Source organism: Podarcis vaucheri (assembly GCF_965113315.1).
Source record: "Podarcis vaucheri genome assembly, chromosome: 17".
Taxonomy (NCBI): Eukaryota; Metazoa; Chordata; class Lepidosauria; order Squamata; family Lacertidae; genus Podarcis; species Podarcis vaucheri.
The window spans coordinates 39,109,976-39,130,132 of NC_138755.1; the positions used below are offsets into that span (position 1 = coordinate 39,109,976).

At 46.3% G+C, this 20,157-nt stretch overlaps 2 protein-coding genes across 6 annotated transcripts; both read right to left on the reverse strand.

Annotated features, from left to right (window-relative positions):
- Positions 1-308: 308 nt before the first annotated feature.
- Positions 309-9,687, reverse strand: ING4 (inhibitor of growth family member 4). Of its 5 annotated transcripts, none has more exons than XM_082206156.1 (8): positions 9,549-9,687; positions 8,319-8,390; positions 7,576-7,742; positions 7,266-7,380; positions 4,757-4,862; positions 3,906-4,053; positions 2,545-2,606; positions 309-1,028 (listed from the first exon to the last, which is right to left on the reverse strand). In XM_082206156.1, exons 1-8 carry the CDS (start codon positions 9,583-9,585, stop codon positions 989-991), a joined length of 747 nt encoding a protein of 248 aa, XP_082062282.1. In that variant the 5' UTR covers positions 9,586-9,687; the 3' UTR covers positions 309-988. The 5 variants fall into 5 exon arrangements, with proteins under 5 accessions (XP_082062282.1, XP_082062283.1, XP_082062281.1 ...); XM_082206157.1 differs by having other exon boundaries at positions 3,906-4,050; positions 9,549-9,686; XM_082206155.1 differs by having other exon boundaries at positions 3,906-4,050; positions 4,757-4,865; positions 9,549-9,686.
- Positions 9,688-11,181: 1,494 nt separating this feature from the next.
- Positions 11,182-18,797, reverse strand: LOC309522685 (transcription factor HES-5-like). The gene is made up of 4 exons (XM_082206165.1): positions 17,316-18,797; positions 15,433-15,534; positions 13,941-14,019; positions 11,182-11,786 (listed from the first exon to the last, which is right to left on the reverse strand). The coding sequence occupies exons 1-4, from the start codon at positions 17,427-17,429 to the stop codon at positions 11,488-11,490; spliced, it is 594 nt and encodes a 197-aa protein (XP_082062291.1). The 5' UTR covers positions 17,430-18,797; the 3' UTR covers positions 11,182-11,487.
- Between the last annotated feature and the right edge of the window lie 1,360 nt (positions 18,798-20,157).

The following is a 20,157-nucleotide window of genomic DNA, read 5'->3' on the forward strand; positions in this document are numbered from 1 at the left end:
ATATTTGCTGGAAGCCACCCATCTTAGTGGCTGGGGCAACTAAGATGGGTGAGGTACAAATAAAATAATAACAGCAGCAACAACAACTGTGCTCCGCCCTTATTTCAGACATTGTGCTAGATCAGCATATCGCGATGTTTAGCTGGTGATATATCGCAATATTTGAAAACCAGGTATCAGAAACAACCACTGCAGGTAAGACAGGCAAGTTAGAGCTCTTAAGTGCTGAAGAGGCCTCTTCTTCCGTCAATGACTTGCCTGCTCCGTGAATCCCACCCCTCTACTCACAACCGAGAATCACTACAAAGTTTGTTGAATCGACTTTATTTAATGCCATATTTTACAACACGGGGTTTCCCCCCAAAACAAGCACCACCGAGAGAGGAGTGAATTCTGGATGGCCTCCGTTTAAAAATCCACAAAACACTTCATTCAGCAGGCAGGGGGCGCTCCTCCTCACGAAGAAAACGAGACCCATTCCAGTTGGCTCTAAACGGTTCCGCTCCCTTTGAGAAATGGAATGTCGTGGGGGGAAAGGGGAAGACCCATCTTCTCACCCAAGCTTACTGAACAAGGGGGCTGACTTGGTTGCCCCTCTTCTGGGACACAAATGAGAAATTTTTGGAGGAAATGTTTTATTTCTTCTGTTACTCAGGTGTCGTTCCTTCTTCCACCAACAAGTCTGGGTTCCTCCGAGCTAATGCAAGCTTTGGAACCTATGCAGGGTAAAAGGTTGTAAGAACGAAGAAGGCTTACTCCGTCTTCCCCCTCAAGGGTTGCCGCCACAGAGGAACTGGGAAGCTGTGAGTGTTTCAGTACACGCAGGAACCATCATATGGATACAAACCATTCACAGGTAGCTCGGCTCACCCAGGATGAGACCCACCCCCTAACTATGAAACCCCAGGAACTGGGAGAAGGGTGCTGAAGCCCAGGACTAGGGGTGGGTGTCCTGGTAACCACATCTGGACCTCAGAACACGCAGCTTTTATTTCTTCTTCCTCTCCTGGGAGCAGCGAGGGCAGAACCTGTAGCAGGGAGACAAGGCAAAAGCAGCAATCACAAGACAAATGGTGTCTGAGAATGAAAAGGCATCTAGAATTGCGTATTAAGAAATTCCCAATTCTGCAAGCAGAAAAGAAAGTAATATACCGTATTTTTCGCTCTGTAGGACACACCTTGTTTTAGAGGGGGAGAACAAGAAAAAAAAAGTTCTCCCCCTCTCTGCTCAGCGCCCCTTCAACGAAGCGGCAGCGGAAACGGAGCCCCTTCCATTTCTCCTCCCGCTTGGCTGAAGGGGAGCTGCGCAGCTCTCCCTCTCTGCTGAAGCCAGGAGAGTCTTGCTCTTCTGGCTTCAGCGAAAGGAACCCGAAACCTCCGGAGCGCGTCCTATAGAGCAAAAAAATACGGTAATAGGTGCTATGCAAACTGAGTAAATTTGTATACAAAAATTGCATTACCTGGAGGCAGGGTAGGAAAACAATTTGGATTCTGTGCGTCACTAAAAGTAGGAGACAGTCTGGTCTGACCTAGAGGGTACAATCCACCATGCATTTATTCAGATGCTCCTGTTCCTTTAAGGCACTGCTTCCCAAACATGGGTCTCCAACTGTTTTTGGACTACAATTCCCATCATCCCCAGCTAGCAGTCCCAGTGGTAAGGGATGATGGGAATTGTAGTAACTTGGGGGGGGGAAACATTGTTTTAAGGAAAGCCAGTGAAAGAAAACTTTCCAGTAGAGCATAATTTATGTTAATTGGTGATGTCATCTGGATTTTTCATTTCAGATTTTTCATCTTGTCATAGGACGGTCCTATTCATACATTTCCTTCAGTGCTGTGCCTAGGTTTCAAAAAATATGTAAAGTTTTTTTGTTTGTTTTTAAGAATTTGGATTTCAACAGTCTGCCAGAACTGCATGGAGCATTTGGAAGAAAATGGTTTTTCCACAAAAGAGAAATACAACTAAAGGTTGGAGATGGTGCCTCTTTTCAGCAAAAACAACCTTCTCTCTGGTTCTGAGCTTTTGCAAGTCACTGCATCTAACCTTTTAAAGCATTTGTGTTGCCAGAAAAGTCCAATATACATTTCCCCCCACGTCGGTTGGTCTACTGTCCCTCAGACCTTGTGGGGGCAGGTCTATTATTATTATTTTTTTGGGGGGGGAAACAAATTCTTATGCCCCACAAATAACCCAGAGATGCATTTTAAATAAAAGCACACATTCTACTCATGTAAAAACACGCTGATTGGGCCGGATCTGGCCACCGGGCCTTAGTTTGCCTACCCATGCACTATACAGTGGAACCTTGAGTTGTGGACATAATCCGTCCCAGAGGCACATCCGCAACTCGAAGAGTTCGCATCCAGAAGTGCCGTGTTTGTGTGCGGCCCAATTTAGCACTTCTACGCATGCGCGAGCGGTGAAACCCAGAAGTAACCTGTTCTGGTACTTCTGGGTTGTTGCGGGACATAACACGAAAAGGCGCAACATGAAGCAGACGCAACACAAGGTATGACTGTAGAATGCAAACAGTCACTCACCATTTCCCTCTTGGCTTTGTTGTTAAGCCCACACAAGCGAAATGGAACCATTCAATGGAGCACTGGGGAAAGGTACAAAGAGCACAAAAGCTTAAAGTTAGTGACCCCTCGTCTCTTCTCAATGTAAGAACTGTTTGGGGTTTCTCAGAGCTTCACTTTCAAGCCCTTTCCCTCCCGCTTATGGTTTGCCATCACTGTCTTTGTAAAGGATCAGTATGTAATTCTACTCCATAATGAACATTCCCTTCTCCCTTTTTCCTGACTCTCCCAAAGCTGCTTAACTATCTATCTATCTATCATCTATCTATCTATCTATCTATCTATCTATCTCTATGGGGCTCATCTGCCCCCTCTACTCTGAAGATATGTTACACACACACACACACACACACACACACACACACCATTAGAAATACACAAACAAGTGGAATAATCCCTGCTGAAGAATCCGTCAACCAGTTCAGCGAGTGCAGCTTCTACATCCTAACAAAGAACTGATACTGTCTCAGCGAGGGCATTTGGCCAGTTGCAACCAACCATCTTGGCTGTGAGTCCTGCAAGGCCGGCTCCCTGCTTTGCTCCTCCTCCTTTCAGCTGGCCTGAGGAAGGGGCTGGACTGACTCCAGCTATAAAAGCTGAGGCTGCTGAAGATGCCAGAAGCTATTTTTGCTGCGAGTCCTGCAAAGCACTCTTGGGGTGGAGTATTGCTTAGGGGAGTTTTTTGTGGGGGGGTGTCAAGATTTAATTTTGGAGATGCATAAATTTTGCTGTTATTGGGGGGGGGCTGTATCTTTATTGTTAAACCTTATGATTTATTTGGGGATTGTTTATTTTTCTGTATGCTTACAGAGATATTTTTATTTATGCTCATGACTACTTTTGTTATATTGCTGTAATTATGTACATGCTTTCATGTTGCAAGCTTTCTTCAGCATAGTTAACTTTGGAAAGGCAGCATACAAATGATGATGATTCAAATAAGGCCACAACAATGTCCTGAGTTATAAACTGTATACAGTGGTACCTCGGGTTAAGTACTTAATTCATTCCAGAGGTCCGTTCTTAACCTGAAGCACCACCTTAGCTAATGGGGCCTCCTGCTGCCACCGCGCCGCCGGAGCACAATTTCTATTCTCATCCTGAAGCAAAGTACTTAACCCAAGGTACTATTTCTGGGTTAGTGGAGTCTGTAACCTGAAGCGTATGTAACCCGAGGTACCACTGTATTCTAGTTTCAGAATCCTGATTTCCACAATGGTGTCATGAGGCCCTTTATATTCCCTGCATCTGCAGCTGTTCACATTGCCCGAGGGCTGAGCCCCTCTCTCCCCACACCCTCAACTCCCAAGAGAGTCTCTTACATCAGGGTTGTCACAACCAATCATCTCCCCATAGGAGACTTGGTGGCAGAGGCAGTAGGTGGGCTCATTGGGGTCCACAGGCATGTCCAGCACATCGGAGGGGTGAACATTTCCAAAGGTAACCGAAGGCATCCCGTACTCTGTGCTGCTTCAGGACGGAAAACAGAGTTAGTAAGTCATCAGTGGAGACTTCTCTCAGACCCCTGCAATCAAAAAACGTCCCCTTCACCCCCACCTTACTCTGGAATAAACTAGGTAAAAGGCAAATGACCCCTGGATGGTTAAGTTCAGTCAAAGGAGACTATGGGATTGCGGCACTCATCTCGCTTTCAGCCCGAGGGAGCCAGCGTTTGTCCACAGACAGCTTTCTGGGTAACGTGGCAATAACGACTAAACCACTTCTGGTGCAATGAAATACCGTGACGGAAGCCAGAGCACACGGAAACGCCATTTACCTTCCCACCACAGCGGTACCTATTTATCTACTTGAACTGGTGTACTTTCGAACTGCTAGGTTGGCAGGAGGTGGGACCGAGCAACGGGAGCTCACTCCATCGCGGGGATTTGAACCGCCGACCTTCTGATCAGCAAGCCCAAGAGGCTGGGTGGTTTAGACCACAGTCCCTTGGAATCAACTACCTTGGTCTCCCTTAAGAAATAAAGAACTTGCCAGCTTGGCACTTCTCGCAATCCTCACCAGTAGGAAAACTGACCACCTAGTCTGCCAGAGTTTCTGGGCACAACAACGACCATGGATGGTACTAGAATGGAGTAGAGCTGACATTGGGCGAGACTGGTAACATCTACTAACACAGACCCCTGCCTTCTGCCTGCCCCCTCTTCCCACTCACGTGCGGACTAGTTTCAGCTTCTTTTGGGCTGTCTTTGGCGCCTCCTCGTCAGAATTCTTCCCCTTGGAGCGAGCACGGGCTGCTTTCTTCTCTTTCTGGACCCGGCCTTCTGTGCGCACAACACGGACAAAAGGGGGGCAAATCAAGTACCTCTCTTTGGGACAAACAGAGCTTATTTGGCCTATAGAGATGCTTTCAAATCTCTGTAGAAAAAAACAATTTGGAGCTCTATAAATCTCTCCCCCTCCCCACATTGGAACACAGCACTAGCAATCTGAATAAATTAAGCCAAATGTGAATCTCACTGCACACTAAAAAAGCCTGCTGGATCAGCTTACAGAGCCACCTAGCCTGGCATCCTGCTTCTCCTGGTAGCTGCCCAGATGCCTCCAAGGAACCCACAGGCAGAGCCTGGCATGAAAAGAAGAGCCATTTCCCACTGCTGCTTAGTAGCTGGTATTAAATGGTATACTAGTCATCCCCCACAAAAACTCCTAATGTGGAATACGGTGTTTTCACTGCCACTACACTGAGTCCATGTTTTTATTGCACTATCCACCATGGTCTTAAGAGCCGTTTCCAGGTTAGTCACAACTACTTATGACTTCATTAGTGTATGTGGCTAAGATTTTCTGCCCCAATGGCCAACATTTTGCACTAACTTGCAATGAATATCAAATGGCATTCATTGTTGCCCAATCTGGAGAGATCCTTTTGGTTTTTAAGTTCTTTAGAACCCATCATTTGGTGTCATCTGTTAGCTTCGCCCTCTTGTTCACAAAGGATTTCAGATAATTTATGAACGAGTCAAACAGTGCAGGTCTCAAAGCAGACCTGTCGAGTACCTCACTGCTTCCCTTCTATTCTGAAAACTCTCGTTTTACATCTACTCTATTTTATGTTCTATACCCAGACACTGTTGCATTAGCGGATAATTCTAAAAGGTTGCTACGGCAGGACTTCTGTTTGCAGAACCTATGTGGATTTTCCCTCAGCATCTCTTGTTTTCCTAATGCTATTTTTGCCAATCTGTTTGCGGCAGAATCTACTTTATTTCAGATATTTATATGCCACTTAATATTCAGAATTTCGCCTGCTACTTACATAACCATAAAACATACATGCAAGAGTTTTTTAAAAGGAAGGCTTCCTGCCTGTTATAGCTCCCTTGAATTGAGTAAATCACAATTACAATTTCTCAGGTTCATTTGTGCATTTTTCCTGTGGGATACATTTAATTGGAGTTTCTATTACAATGCTTTTTAAGTAACCTCCTGGCAGTACTTGCTACTTCCTATGATGGGATAGAGCAGGTCAAGGTAGGAGCAAGGTCTATACAGGCCCAGTATACCTGAAGGAGTGTCTCCACCCCCACTGTCCAGCCCAGACACTGAGGTCCAGCTCCGAGGGCCTTCTGGAGGCTCTCTCACTGCGAGAAGTGGAGTTACAGGGAAGCAGCCTTCTCGGTAGTCGCTCCTGCCTTAAGGAATGCCCTCCCATCAAATGTCCAGGAAATAAACAACTATCTGACTTTTAAAAGACATCTGAAGGCAGCCCTGTTTAGGGAAGTTTTAAATGTTCGATGTTTTACTGTGTCTGATGCTTTAATTTGTTGGAAGCCGCCCAGAGTGGCTGGGGCCACCCAGATGATCAGCATATAAATAATAAATTGGTGTCGGCATCTCTTCCTTAACTTTGTTTTAACCAATCCTCTCTTCTTCTTAGAAGTGTCTTCTTTTAACATCAAATTCTACGTCGACACAACTTTTCGCCTACAAATATGTTCAATTTGATAGCACCAGATAGGCTTCCCTCCTGGTTGACTTCACTGTTCTAAGGCACAGTCACTTACTGTATGAAAATGTCTCTTTACATTTACCCTGCCAATGCAAGCGTGCTTCAAGTCACCCATTATGAAATATTTCCCCCCTTGTCTACCTATTAGCATTTCCCCCCACTATGAGTTTGGGTGGAGTCAGGCAGCAACTGTGTGGATGGTACCCAATGAGTTCCATCTGCAAAATGGAAGGAAATACTTAGTAATTTTTCCTCTTCCGTACCTCTCTAGATTTGTTATACAGTGGTGCCTCGCAAGACGAAATTAATCCGTTCCGCGAGTCTCTTCGTCTTGCGGTTTTTTCGTCTTGCGAAGCACGGCTATTAGCGGCTTAGCGGCTATTAACAGCTTAGCGGCTTTTAAGAAAAAGGAAACAAACTCGCAAGAACTCGCAAGACGTTTCGTCTTGCAAAGCAAGCCCATAGGGAAATTCGTCTTGCGGAACGACTCAAAAAACGGAAAACTCTTTCATCTTGCGCGTTTTTCGTCTTGCGAGGCATTCGTCTTGCGAGGTACCACTGTAAATTCAAAACAGATTTAGGGGGATGCAGTCTTTCTTTCATAGTAACTTGTCCTGAAGACTGAAATTTCACTATCACCATTTCTGGACATCTTTCATTTGCCCCTGTTCCCACCCTCATGCCAGCCACTTCTACAGAAACCAGAACTCACTCTTTTTGCCTTTACTAGATGAGCTGTCATAGTCACTTGACTCTATCTGCTTCTCTTTCAAGTCAGCTTCAAAGCGGGCGAGATCCGTGTCCAGTCGCCGGATGTGCTTATCTACCTGCAGACACGGTAAGAGGGGGAGAGCGTTATTTTTGAGGTAATATGTCCCCAACCACCAAGAGAGCAAAGACTTATACAAAGGCAAAGAGAATGGCAGCAGAAAGCAACTGCCCAAAGAGATACAATTCTGCTTGGATGAAGGCTCTTCACAAAGACTGTCCAAAAAGCCCCCCCTAATCAGGCCCCCTCGTACCATCTCATACGTCTGCATTGCGAGCTGCACTTTGTCGTCGCCGAACTCCTTGCACTTCCCATAGGCCTCTTGGATCTGCTTGAGCAGCCCCAGTTTCTCCTCTGAAGACAACGTCCGTGCATTACTGATATATTCTGTGGCCAGTTTATCAATCTCTGATTTGAGATCTGAAAGGAAAAGCAGGGGGCAGCATTATAGCAGACCACTCTGGGATACGAACACCAGGTTTATTTGTTCTTCAATGTGGAGGAGGAGGAGTTTGGATGATATCCCGCTTTATCACTACCCTAAGGAGTCTCAAAGCAGCTAACATTCTCCTTTCCCTTCCTCCCCCACAACAAACACTCTGTGAGGTGAGTGAGGCTGAGAGATTTCAGAGAAGTGTGACTGGCCCAAGATCACCCAGCAGCTGCAGGTGGAGGAGCGGGGAATCGAACCTGGTTCACCAGATTACAAGTCCACCGCTCTTAGCTCTTAACCATTACACCACACTGGCACTCTCAAAAGGGATTTATCTACTTGCACTCTGACATGCTTTCGAACTGCTAGGTTGGCAGGAGCAGGGACCGAGCAACAGGAGCTCACCCCATCATGTGGATTCGAACCGCCAACCTTCCAATTGGCAAACCCTAGGCTCTGTGGTTTAGACCACAGCGCCACCTGCGACTGTGTGACAAAGAAGAATGTGTGACAAAGAAGACTTACACAGTTAATCTGAATCAGCAGGGGGTTTGCAGACTTACCTTCTGTTCGTTGGTCCAGGTCTCTCATGAGCTGGAAGTTTCTCTGCAGCTCAAAGGGCAAATTCTCAATGCCTAGAGAAAGAGGGAAAGTGTGAGATGGAGAAGATCAGCTTGTTGGGGACCTGCCTGCGTTACTTCTTTCCTACACCTTCATTTATACTTTCTTTTACTGTATGCTCAACATTAACTCCATGTTGACTGAATAGCTGCAGGGTGAATTTTACACCATTTAAAGCCAAGTAGCTGCATTATAAGAGAAAGGAAGGGCCACTTCTTGTGTTAACAAACTCAGGTTTCCTAACCAATCATATACTTGAAAAGAAGCTGAAGCCAATTTCGGCCCTTCGACTAGCATACTCATACGATACCCACATTTACCTCAACCATATTTTACATTTGTAGGTGCACACCTTAAAACACATTTTGTTTATTTACTTCACGAGACTTGACCGCAATAAAACATCAAAGCTTTTTTAAAAAATAACAGAACAGTAACATTATCGGTAAAATGATCTTAGACATTCAAAAATGCTTAAAATAAATTATAAGCTAAAAAACAGATTAAAACACATGTCAATACAGTGGTACCTCAGGATGCGAACGGGATACGTTCCACGAGTCCCGTGCGCATCCTGAAGTAAACGCAACCCACGACTGTGTGTGTTGCGATTTGCCACTTCGGTGCATGCTTACAAACACATATTAACCAACAAAGCACAATGCAATGGTGGTTGTGTGTGTGCTTTTTGTAAAGCGGGTGTTTGTGTCCAGCAATATCTGAGTGCACTGCCATATTTTAACCAGGGCAGAGCCAAACTGTGGATGTGGGAAGAAGAGAGAGGGAGTCTGGAATTCGCAAACATTATTACATTTAAATTTCACCAATGCCAATATCAAGCAGTTCCTTTCTTCCACCCTTCCTTCTTGGGTGGGGGGGGAATGGAAAACAGAATGAGAGCTAAACTCAAACAGGCAACGCACCCGAAGGGAAGGAACTGGAACCCCTGAGCACACGGAAGGATTAAGCCTCAGCGCCCTCTTAAAAAGGAACCCGGGCGAACCCGGGTCGGCTGCTGCCGTAACGTGTGAACTGACCCACACGCAGGAATATGAGGTCCCTCGACCCCCCTCCCCCGACTGCGGGCTTTCGGGGCCTCTGCCGCCTCCCGGGAGCCGCCTGCGCCGCCTGCCTCCAGCCGCGTCCCGCCCGAGCCCCGCGCCCGCTCTTACTGTCGAGGTAGTGCTCCAGGTACATCCCCGCCGCCATCTTGGGTTCCAGCCAAGCGCACGGGCTCTTTCCCCTCCCGCCGGCTCCGCCCACCTTGGCTTCGCTTCCGCCCTTAACAGGGGCAGCTTCCTGTTTTCGGCAGAGGCACTTCCGGCCCCTCTAGGCCGGGTCGCTTCCGCTCGCTTCCCAGCTCGCCTCCCCTTAGTCCTCCGCTGCAAAGGGAGGCAGCCATTGTGGTTCTAATAGATCCAGACCCGCCAGTCCACTTCTTCAAGCCTATTGCTTGGGGGGAATACATGTCTGGCTGGTGAGCCAGGATCTTGGAGTGTCTCCTTCCCCTCAGTGACAAGCATTTCCAAAATAAAAAAAATTCCTTCCAGTAGCACCTTAAAGACCAACTAAGTTAGTTCTTGGTATGAGCTTTCGTGTGCATGCACACTTCTTCAGATACACTGAGACAGAAGTTGCCAGATCCTTCTATATAGTGAGAAGGTGGGGAGGGGTATTACTCAGAAGGGTGGTGGGAATGGGAGATTGGCAGATAGCTGAGATGAGCCTGTTGACGACTCTTAACGACTGCAATAGGTCTTACAGGAAAAGGCAAGGGGTGAGAAGGATCTGGCAACTTCTGTTTCAGTGTATCTGAAGAAGTGTGCATGCACACGAAAGCTCATACCAAGAACTAACTTAGTTAGTCTTTAAGGTGCTACTGGAAGGAATTTTTTTATTTTGACTATGGCAGACCAACACGGCTACCTATCTGTAACTGGAAGCATTTCCAACACCAACTACAAGTTTATGCGAGTTTTATACCAATTTAACAGGGTGTGGTCTCCCCCCCCCCCGAGAATCCTGGGAATCGTAGTGTTTTCTATTTTTTTTGGGGGGGGGGTGAAATATACTCGGAGTCGAGAGTGGATTTCATGCTCTTTATTCAGCTCATAGTGATGAGGAGGAATCAAAGTTCCCCCACAATATCTGCTTTATATACATTATTTACACAATGTGCCACACGTGATTGGCTAATTTTGGAATTCTCCTGTAGGCCAATCAGGTTGCGGATTCACTTCCACCTGGAGCTGGATTGGGTGGCTCCTGCGGACCAATCATACTGCTGCATTTTGGATCCTATTGTTCTAGGACCAATCAGACTGCCGTATTTTGGATCCTATTCAACTCAGTACATAACGGGGAGGCTGATAATTTTTCGCAAAACTGCAGTTTCAATGGTTCCTAGCAGGAGAAGGAATGGCAGCTAACGGGGTAGATACTGCCTTAAAAATAGCCCTGGGTGTAACATGGATTCAGACAAAACAGGAAGCTGTTATTCTGCCCTCTGCAATCACTGGCTTGTCCAAACTTTTGTATCCCTCTGTCTGGGAGATACATATTGGGAACTTGAACGTTTTCTGGGCTTGATGGTGGAAAGCAAACACCATATTCCAGTTGCAAATGAAGTGCAGACGATTGGTAAAGCACTGGTGTTCTTCCATATCAATGCCAAACACAAAGCTCCTCCAAAAAACAGATGACATTCTTGCAGTTTCAGTTATTTAGGGAACATTTGACCCACTTAGGAGAAGGCCAAACAATATAGTTAATGAAAATTCTTACATCATTCTGTATTTTTGAAGCATTTATTTACAAATATTTTTCCTTTTCTTCAAGCTTTTATATTTAATACATGTGAACAACACCAAGAACAGTGAGATGTAGAATCACAGAAAGCAGCACGGGAAAAACTTATGTACACAGCAGGAAATGGATCATAAGACAAGGTGGACAGAGCAAGAAGGACACAAATACTTTCCTCCATGGAGCTTCACAGGCACACAAAAATTCCTGAAAGTATTCCCCCAAAGCCAAATAAATTAGAAGCTCCAGTACACACAGGATTCTTTCTGCCCTCATTTCCTTATATGTATATTGGTTAAAAGAGGTTCAAGTAGACCAGGGTCTCCAGAATGCCGGGGGCCCTGTTCTGTTCAGGATCCCAGAAGGGACAGACCTTTCAAAACGTCTGAAGCCAGGCAAAGCCAGGCACTTTTCACCCCAGCTGGAGACCTTTCCTAGCTTAGAGGCTGGTGGAGAAATTGCCAGTGAAGTCCCAGAGGGGTGTCTGGATGAAGAGCTTGACTGACTGGGAGCATTCAGATGCCGCTGTGTCTCTGAAATGAGGAAGGCTTGGACAAGAGAGGCACAGTAGGAATATCCTGTATGAAAGCCCTTGTCCTCTGCCACTGCAGAGAGAAAAAGAACATACAAAGGAGAGATGAAAGGATAGAGGCAAGTCAAGCATCCATCAAATGTATGCATCTGCATGTCATGAGGAAAAAGGGGCCTGGGGTATAAGCTGTGTGATTTCTTCTAACATAAAAGAGCCTTGTTGGATCAGACGCAAAACCCTTCTCTGTTCGGGAGGGGGGCCTCAAGGGCCGTTGCCCTAGGCGCAAAATTGTTAGGGGGTGCAAAATTTCAACACCTACTGCTGCTTCAACGCAGCTGCGCACTCCCATCGCTAGGCTCCATTAAAAACGTATCCTCCATGCGAACCAGGAAGTGACCTCTCCAGACAATGGAACATCTCATCTTTTCTTATCTCTGCGGCTGCGACCTCCTGGGTCGGTTAGCGTTAGGCAGTTGGATATGCATGCGTACCCCGTCCGTTTCCCTGCCTTCAACCCACCCTACTCCACACAGCCCCTGGTGCTGGCAACCCATGCTACACCACTGGTCTGTTTTCACACTCTTGCTCATGACCCTCAACAGCTGGTATTCAGAGGCAAGTGCCTCTGGTTCAGGAGGTAGTGCACACAGAGCCATCATGACTAGTCATTGACAGCCTTATCCGCCATGTTTTTGCTTAACCCCCAATTCAATTTTAAATGGATACAAGTGACACCTTAAACAATGAAAACAGCAGACAGCATGCCTAAGGTATAGAGATGGGGCAAAACTGATCATTAAATCAGCAATCAGTTGGGAGGTGAGTATGTCAGTGATTCACAGTGTAAAAGTGAAGGAGAAAAAGCCCTTCTGTCAGGCATCAGGGAATCTGACCCCCCTACGGTAGGCGGCCAGGAATAGACAGAGAAGGAGAGTTATTGACAATGTATTTTATTCAACATTCACAGAGAGTGGCTTAAGAATGCAGACTCTTGGAGTAATGGCATTACTCCGAGTAATCTCCACCACCCCCTTCTCTCCTTAGTTGTCAATAGCACCACCCACCTGATGGTGGCCACTTAGAGTTATTTGCCTCTGAGTCCTTTGCTCTCCTACTTTCAATGCTCACCGGGTTCTGGGAGAAGGGGGGTCTGGAATCTGGAATGCTTTCTAGTGATAACATGTCAGCCAGCTGCTTTGGCTCTGCCTTCTCCTCCTCTTCTCCCATTATTTCCCAGCTTCTTCCCTCTTCTGCCTCTGAGCTATGACCTCCCGCATACTGCCTTCCTCTTCTCTGAAAGGTTCGGGCTGGGGAGGCAGTCTCCGCCATTCCTCCTCTGTCCAGTCCCTTCTGATCTTGCCTTTGGGTACATACCCTTGGGTCTTGGTTTGCAGCAACTTCTTGACCTCACGGATGAAAGTCTGAATGAAAGTATGTGGGCAATGCCAGCGGAAGTATCAGAAACCAGAGAGGATGACTGAAGATTTCAATTGGTCTTGCATAGCTTAACAGAGCCGAATGAGAGAAATTATGCAGATTTGCCCATTCACATCATTTATACAGGCTGCAGAATTCAGCTTGCTTGGCTACAGACTTTTAATTCTTTTAAGCAAAATTCACACAATTGTGATTATAAGCTGTAATGATCTAGGAGCTGAATCCTGCTCCATTTACCTCCTGGCAGGCCCACCTGCAATCCAGGTAAAATTTTGTAGTATGTGCCTAGTGAACTCAATCCATTCTGTGCATGTGACTTAAGCGACTCTCTGAGGCACTTCATTTGTTATTATTGTTATAATTATGGCATTTCTATTCCACCTTTCTTCCAATGAACTCAAAGTGGCCTTCATGACTCTCCCTCTCTCCATTTTATCCTCACAATAATCCTATGATGGAGGTTAGGCTGAGAGATGGTGACTGGCCCAAGGTCACCCAGCGAGCTGCATATCTGAGCGGGGATTTGAACACCGGGACTCAGCTACATTAGTAGAAAAAAGTGTTTTGAATGTGTTACAAACATGCAATACCAGATGGTGGTGGGGAGCAAAAAAAATATCTTTTTTTCCTTTTGTTATCACGATTTAATTTCTGACTTATTTATAGCGTTTTTTTTTCTTGTGTGTAGATCCACTCCTGGTCTCCACCCTAACCATCACACCCAACTCGCTCCATGTTACCCATCTTCACGATGGTACATTGCAATAAGCCATTCCCACCTACAACTCACCTGCTAGCTGCAATGTTTGAATCCGCTGCACAGTCATTTCTAGAAGAGCTGCCTTGTCCATGCGAGAATTAGGAAGAGGCTTTTGGGAGGGGAAAAAAAGAGGATAACTGGAGACTGGCTTGGAACCAGGCAGAAGTTGGCATTGCAAGAGGAGAAAGAAGAGGATTTGGCATGGACAGGAACTACTCTCAATTGAACAAAGAGAGCTGGTAATTCGAAGAAACTATTATTCAATATTCAAGGGGAAATGTGTGTGCATCTTATGGAGCGAATGCAGGCTGCACAGCTATCCCAGAAGCCAGAACAGCAAGAGGGATGCTGCTTTCACTGCGCAGCCATCCCTCTTGCTGTTCTGGCTTCTGAGATTCAGATTTTTTTTTTCTTGTTTTCCTCCTCCAAAAACTAGGTGCGTCTTGTGGTCTGGTGCGCCTTATAGAGCGAAAAATACGGTAATCCGTTTTGCATTACTTTCTATGGGGAAGCACGCCTTGGTTTTGGAACGCTTTGGTTTTGGAATGGACTTCTGGAACAGATTAAGTTTGAGTACCTAGGTACCACTGTACTGGTTTTGACCTATAAAGCCTTAAACAACTCAGGATTGCAATACCTCAAGGACTGCCTCTCCCCATATGAACCGACCAAGACCCTGAGATCGCCTTCTGAGGCCCTAATAATAATAATAATAATAATAATAATAATAATAATAATAATGTATTATTTATTACCCCCCCCAATCTGGCTGAGTTTCCCCAGCCACTCTGGGCAGCTCCCAATCAAGTGTTAAAAACAGTACAGCATTAAATATTAAAAACTTCCCTGAAGAGGGCTGCCTTAAGATGTCTTTTAAAAGTAGGATAGTTGCTTATTTCCTTCACATCTGTTCCACAGGGTGGGTGCCACTACCGAGAAGGCCCTCTGCCTGGTTCCCTGTAACCTCACTTCTCGCAATGAGGGAACTGCCAGAAGGCCCTCGGCGCTGGACCTCAGTGTTCGGGCTGAACGATGGGGGTGGAGACGCCTTCAATGCCTGTCTCTGCCTTCAACGTGTGCCTCCTCCATGAGAGGTCCAGAGGGTGGTAGCACGAGAACAGGGCCTTCTCTGCAGTGGCTCCCCATCTGTGAAATGCTCTCCCCAGGGAGGTTTGCCAGGCACCTTCATTGTACACCTTTAGGCTCCAGGCAAAAACGTTCCTCTTTAGCCAGACCTTTGGCTGACTGACATCCAATGCCCTTTTAAAATGTGTTGGGGAGGAGGGTTATTGGGTTGTTTTGTTTTATTATGAATTTTGTGTTTTTAGATTCTAATTTTATGTTGCAATAGCCCTGAGACATGCGGGTATAGAGCGGCATACAAATTTAATAAATAATAATAACATAATAAGTTGAAGCTTATCATGTTAGATACATACAGAAGCTTGATGGTGGATGACCTCTCATCCCCAGGGGCATGTGTCACTATGGTTATGGGGAGACACCAAGCGTGGCTCCTTACCTTGTTACCTGGGCTGGTGCCACCTAGTAAGAGAGCCTTCAGTTGGCTGAGAGACTGAACAATTCGATTCCTTCGCTTCTTCTCCATTAGCGGTTTGATGATCTGCAGATGAAGAATTTCTGCATCACTAGAGGAATTGACTAGGAAGCTGTTTGTCATGCTGGGCAAGGACAAAAGGCAGAAGAGAAGAACTGGGGAACAGGGGGAGCAGTTGACCAAAGCTGGCCCAAAACACTGAAGTGCCTGAATCAGAAAATCCGAATGATATCCCCTTTCACTAATTTTTTATTACTTTTTTAGTGATTTTCAAAAACAAAACAAAATTAAAGTTAAACTTTAACATTCAACCTTTTTTATCTTCTTATTTACCCTGTGCAATTTCACGCCCAGACTTCCCTCCTTCCCTGCTTCGGTTTTCCCAATTTACATCCATTCCTGCAGATTCTTAATTACATTCTATATACATCACAAGATTTATGTTAGCCCTGCTACAGTTTTTAAACTTCTACAGTTATTTCGTATGTACACAACAAATTTACTCCACTCCTCTTCTAACGTTGTCACTTTTTGGTCTCACATTTTATAACTCATTTTTGCCAATTCAGTATACTCGAATAATTTCGTCTGCCACTCCATTAGGGCTGGTAACTCTTGGGATTTCCACTTTTGGGCCACAAGAATCCTTGCGGCAGTCGTGGCATACAAGAATAATTTGCAGTCTTCTTTTCTCACTTCATCTCTTATTATCCCTAATAAAAAAGCCTCTGGTTTCTTTGGGAATGTATATTTGAAATTTCTTTTCATTTCATTGTATATCATATCCCAAATCCCCTCTCACTAATTAACATGGGGACGCAGTTGGGTGGGAAGTTCCCCCAAGTACCGTATTTTTCGCTCTATAACACGCACCCGACCATAACACGCACATAGTTTTTAGAGGAGGAAAACAAGAAAAAAAAATATTCTAAACGAAACAGGGGATGTATGATTTTTGTGGTTCATGCTGTGGCCACAGACATGTGATCTGACGGTGAGTTTGGGGTAGCCCAATGCAAAAATCCTGAGGATCCATGTGGATCCGTGCTTTGTAACCACGTTTTAAGTGGGGAGGGAAGGAAAAGCACTCAAGGGACAAGGAGCAGCGTGGGGTGGGTGGAGAAGGATGCTGCTAATAATGCAGAAGAGGGGTATAAGGGGAGAAGGCTCCTCTCCTCTCCCACTTTGCTCCTTTAAAGCAAGCAGGCTCTGCTTTTCTCCCTCCTCCCCGCTCATCCCTGGCTTAGCGAGCTGAAAAACTTTGCTGCTATGTAGCGAGCTGAGTGGGGAGGAGAGAGGGACAGAGAGCCTGCTTGCTTTAAAGGAGCCAACCAGACAGGAGCCGCTTACACTCGTGTAAGCAGCTCCTCTCCCACTTTGCTCCTTTAAAGCAAGCAGGCTCTCTGTCCCTCCCCCCCCCAACTCAGCGGCTCTTCTCCCGCTTTGCTGTTTCAAAGCGAGCCATGGAGGAGGGAAGGAAGGGGAACCATGGATCCTTTGCTCACGACTGCAGCAGATCCCCACCACCACCCGTAGGCATTCCCCTCCATAACACGCACAGACATTTCCCCTTACTTTCTAGGAGGGAAAAAGTGAGTGTTATGGTGAAAAAAATACGGTAATCCCCACCGAAGTAAATCGGAGATGCACAAGATCAGAGCTTCACTCTTTCTCAACTGTTCATTTCAATGGGGATTGCAGTGAATATCCTGCAGAATTGCCCCTGTTGCTCAGTTCTGTCTCCCTCCGTCTCTGCCTTCCTTACAACCATGTCAGCCCATACTTAACCCACCTCCAGACCTTTGCCAACACAGCTTCTCTCTCACTCTCTTTCCTGTTGCATGTACCTTTTTGTAGACCAGACGTTTTGGCTGTTCCAGATGTGGTTTCTTCCAGCTGCATCCCCTGGGTGCCCCTGTCGTCATCCACGAAGCTTTGCTATCTGCCGCCTCCAGGCTCATCTTGTCTCTCTGAGAATATTTTCAAATTTCCCTCCTTCTGCCCTCCCTTTAATTTATAGGGCATCCCCAGCACAGCTGTCACATTGTCTGCAAATCCTATTTACTCGCTCCTCAACAGAGGCAGCCAATGAACAGCTACAGAATCCTATTTGTCTTTCTGAGGGGAGGATGTGATGGTCTCTAGGAGGCCAGCCTGCACTCCAATGAACTCTCCAGAAGAGAGCTGGGAGGGAATTTTAAAAGGGGATTTCATTTCAGGCCGTCCAGCTGCTCCTTTCGGGACAGGGTGGGGGAATAAAAAGCATGAAGAGGGTGAATAGAGACTGGGCCAGAGGAGAGGAAGCTATTGAAATGGAAATGAGGGCAACAGAAGGTAGATGTGTGTTTTGCTGGGTGGTGTGTGTGTGTTGGCAGCTGCGCTTGGGGTGAGAGGGAGACTTTGAAATACCAACACAACTCTGCTCAGGCAGAACAATCAGACCCTCCACTTAGCTTTGTAGGGTTGCCGGGGCAATGTGAGGCAGCCTCCACCATCTCTCAAACCGGGTTCTTTGTGAAAGGAATAGGCAGCAGAAGAATGTGTCATCACCCAATTCTTTTCCTAAGTAGCAGGCGGTGCAGACAGAACTGGGCCAAGACAAGCAAAACATAACTTACATGTTTTCTAGAATGATCCAGGAAGCCATTGCATGTACATATCTCTCACCAGCCACAGGCTTGCAGGGATTTCTGGCTGAGAACTTAAAAGAGCTGCTGACTTTGAGGATAGAGCGTTCTGGGCGGATCGGCCTTTGGTTCGGTTTCAGGACAAGGAGCTATCATCGAATGCTCAGGATAATGTCGGAGATGAAGGATCAGCTAGACATCAAATGGAGGCAGAGAGATAGCGGGAGCAACCAAATTCTTCATTTTCATGATTCATGGCTATGGTGTTATTCAACATCCCTATAAAGCTCTAATATGCAAAATTCAAAAAGATTTGAGCTTCGCATTTAATCCACAATGTGTGTTCTGGGCATGTGTGTGTTTTGCACTGTGCACATGAAATCCTTGGTAAAACAGGTTCTGAGCTGTTTCCAGAGGAAGAACTGTGAGGGGAGAGAGTCAGTGTTGGTCAGCAGATAGGTAATGGTTTTTCCCACCTGCCTTGCCCCCTCCTCCAGCCCTAGCAGCTTTCAGAAGGGAGCTGTTTCCAGAGGAAGAACTGTGAGGGGCGAAGGAGACACAGTTTGCCACCAGGGGGTGGTTGGTTTCACCAGGGCTGCCAAACCTTCAACCCGAGGAACCTTCAGAAGGCAGTTGCTGCCACAGGCATTGTGTGTATGTGTATCTCAATGAGCTGAATAGAGTGAAAGATTGTTGTCGTTTAGTCGTGTCCGACTCTTTGTGACCCCCCTGGACCAGAGCACCCCAGGCACTCCTGTCTTCCACTGCCTCCCGCAGTTTGGTCAAACTCATGCTGGTAGCTTCGAGAACACTGTCCCACCATCCCATCCCCTGTCGTCCCCTTCTCCTTGTGCCCTCCATCTTTCCCAACATCAGGGTCTTTTCCAGGGAGTCCTCTCTTCTCATGAGGTGGCCAAAGTATTGGAGCCTCAGCTTCAGGATCTGTCCTTCCAGTGAGCACTCAGGACTGATTTCCTTCAGAATGGAGAGGTTTGATCTTCTTGCAGTCCATGGGACTCTCAAGAGTCTCCTCCAGCGCCATAATTCAAAAGCATCAATTCTTCGGCGATCAGCCTTCTTTATGGTCCAGCTCTCACTTCCATACATCGCTACTGGGAAAATCATGGCTTTAACTATACGGACCTTTGTTGGCAAGGTGATGTCTCTGCTTTTTAAGATGCTGTCTAGGTTTGTCATTGCTTTTCTCCCAAGAAGCAGGCGTCTTTTAATTTCGTGACTGCTGTCACCATCTGCAGTGATTATGGAGCCCAAGAAAGTAAAATCTCTCACTGCCTCCATTTCCTCCCCTTCTATTTGCCAGGAGGTGATGGGACCAGTGGCCATGATCTTCGTTTTTCTGATGTTGAGCTTCAGACCATATTTTGCGCTCTCCTCTTTCACCCTCATTAAAAGGTTCTTTAATTCCTCCTCACTTTCTGCCATCAAGGTTGTGTCATCTGCATATCTGAGCTTGTTGATATTTCTTCCGGCAATCTTAATTCTGGCTTGGGATTCATCCAGCCCAGCCTTTCGCATGATGAATTCTGCATATAAGTTAAATAAGCAGGGAGACAATATACAGCCTTGTCGCACTCCTTTCCCAATTTTGAACTAATCAGTTGTTCCATATCCAGTTCTAACTGTAGCTTCTTGTCCCACATAGAGATGTCTCAGGAGACAGATGAGGTGATCAGGCACTCCCATTTCTTTAAGAACTTGCCATAGTTTGCTGTGGTCGACACAGTCAAAGGCTTTTGCATAGTCAATGAAGCAGAAGTAGATGTCTTTCTGGAACTCTGGAGTGAAATATAGGTTAGGCTAAGAGATTGTGACTAGCCCAAGGTACCAAGTGAGCTTCATGGCTGAGTGGAGATTCGAACTCTGGTCTCCCAGGTCCTAGTCCCACACCTTAACCATTACTCCAGCTGTCCCTCTGGTTGCAAAGGTGCCACCAGCAAGTGTTGTTCTGGTTGGTGGTTGTTGTTGTTTAATCGTTTAGTTGTGTCCGACTCTTTGTGACCCCCTGGACCAGAGCACACCAGGCACTCCTGTCTTCCACTGC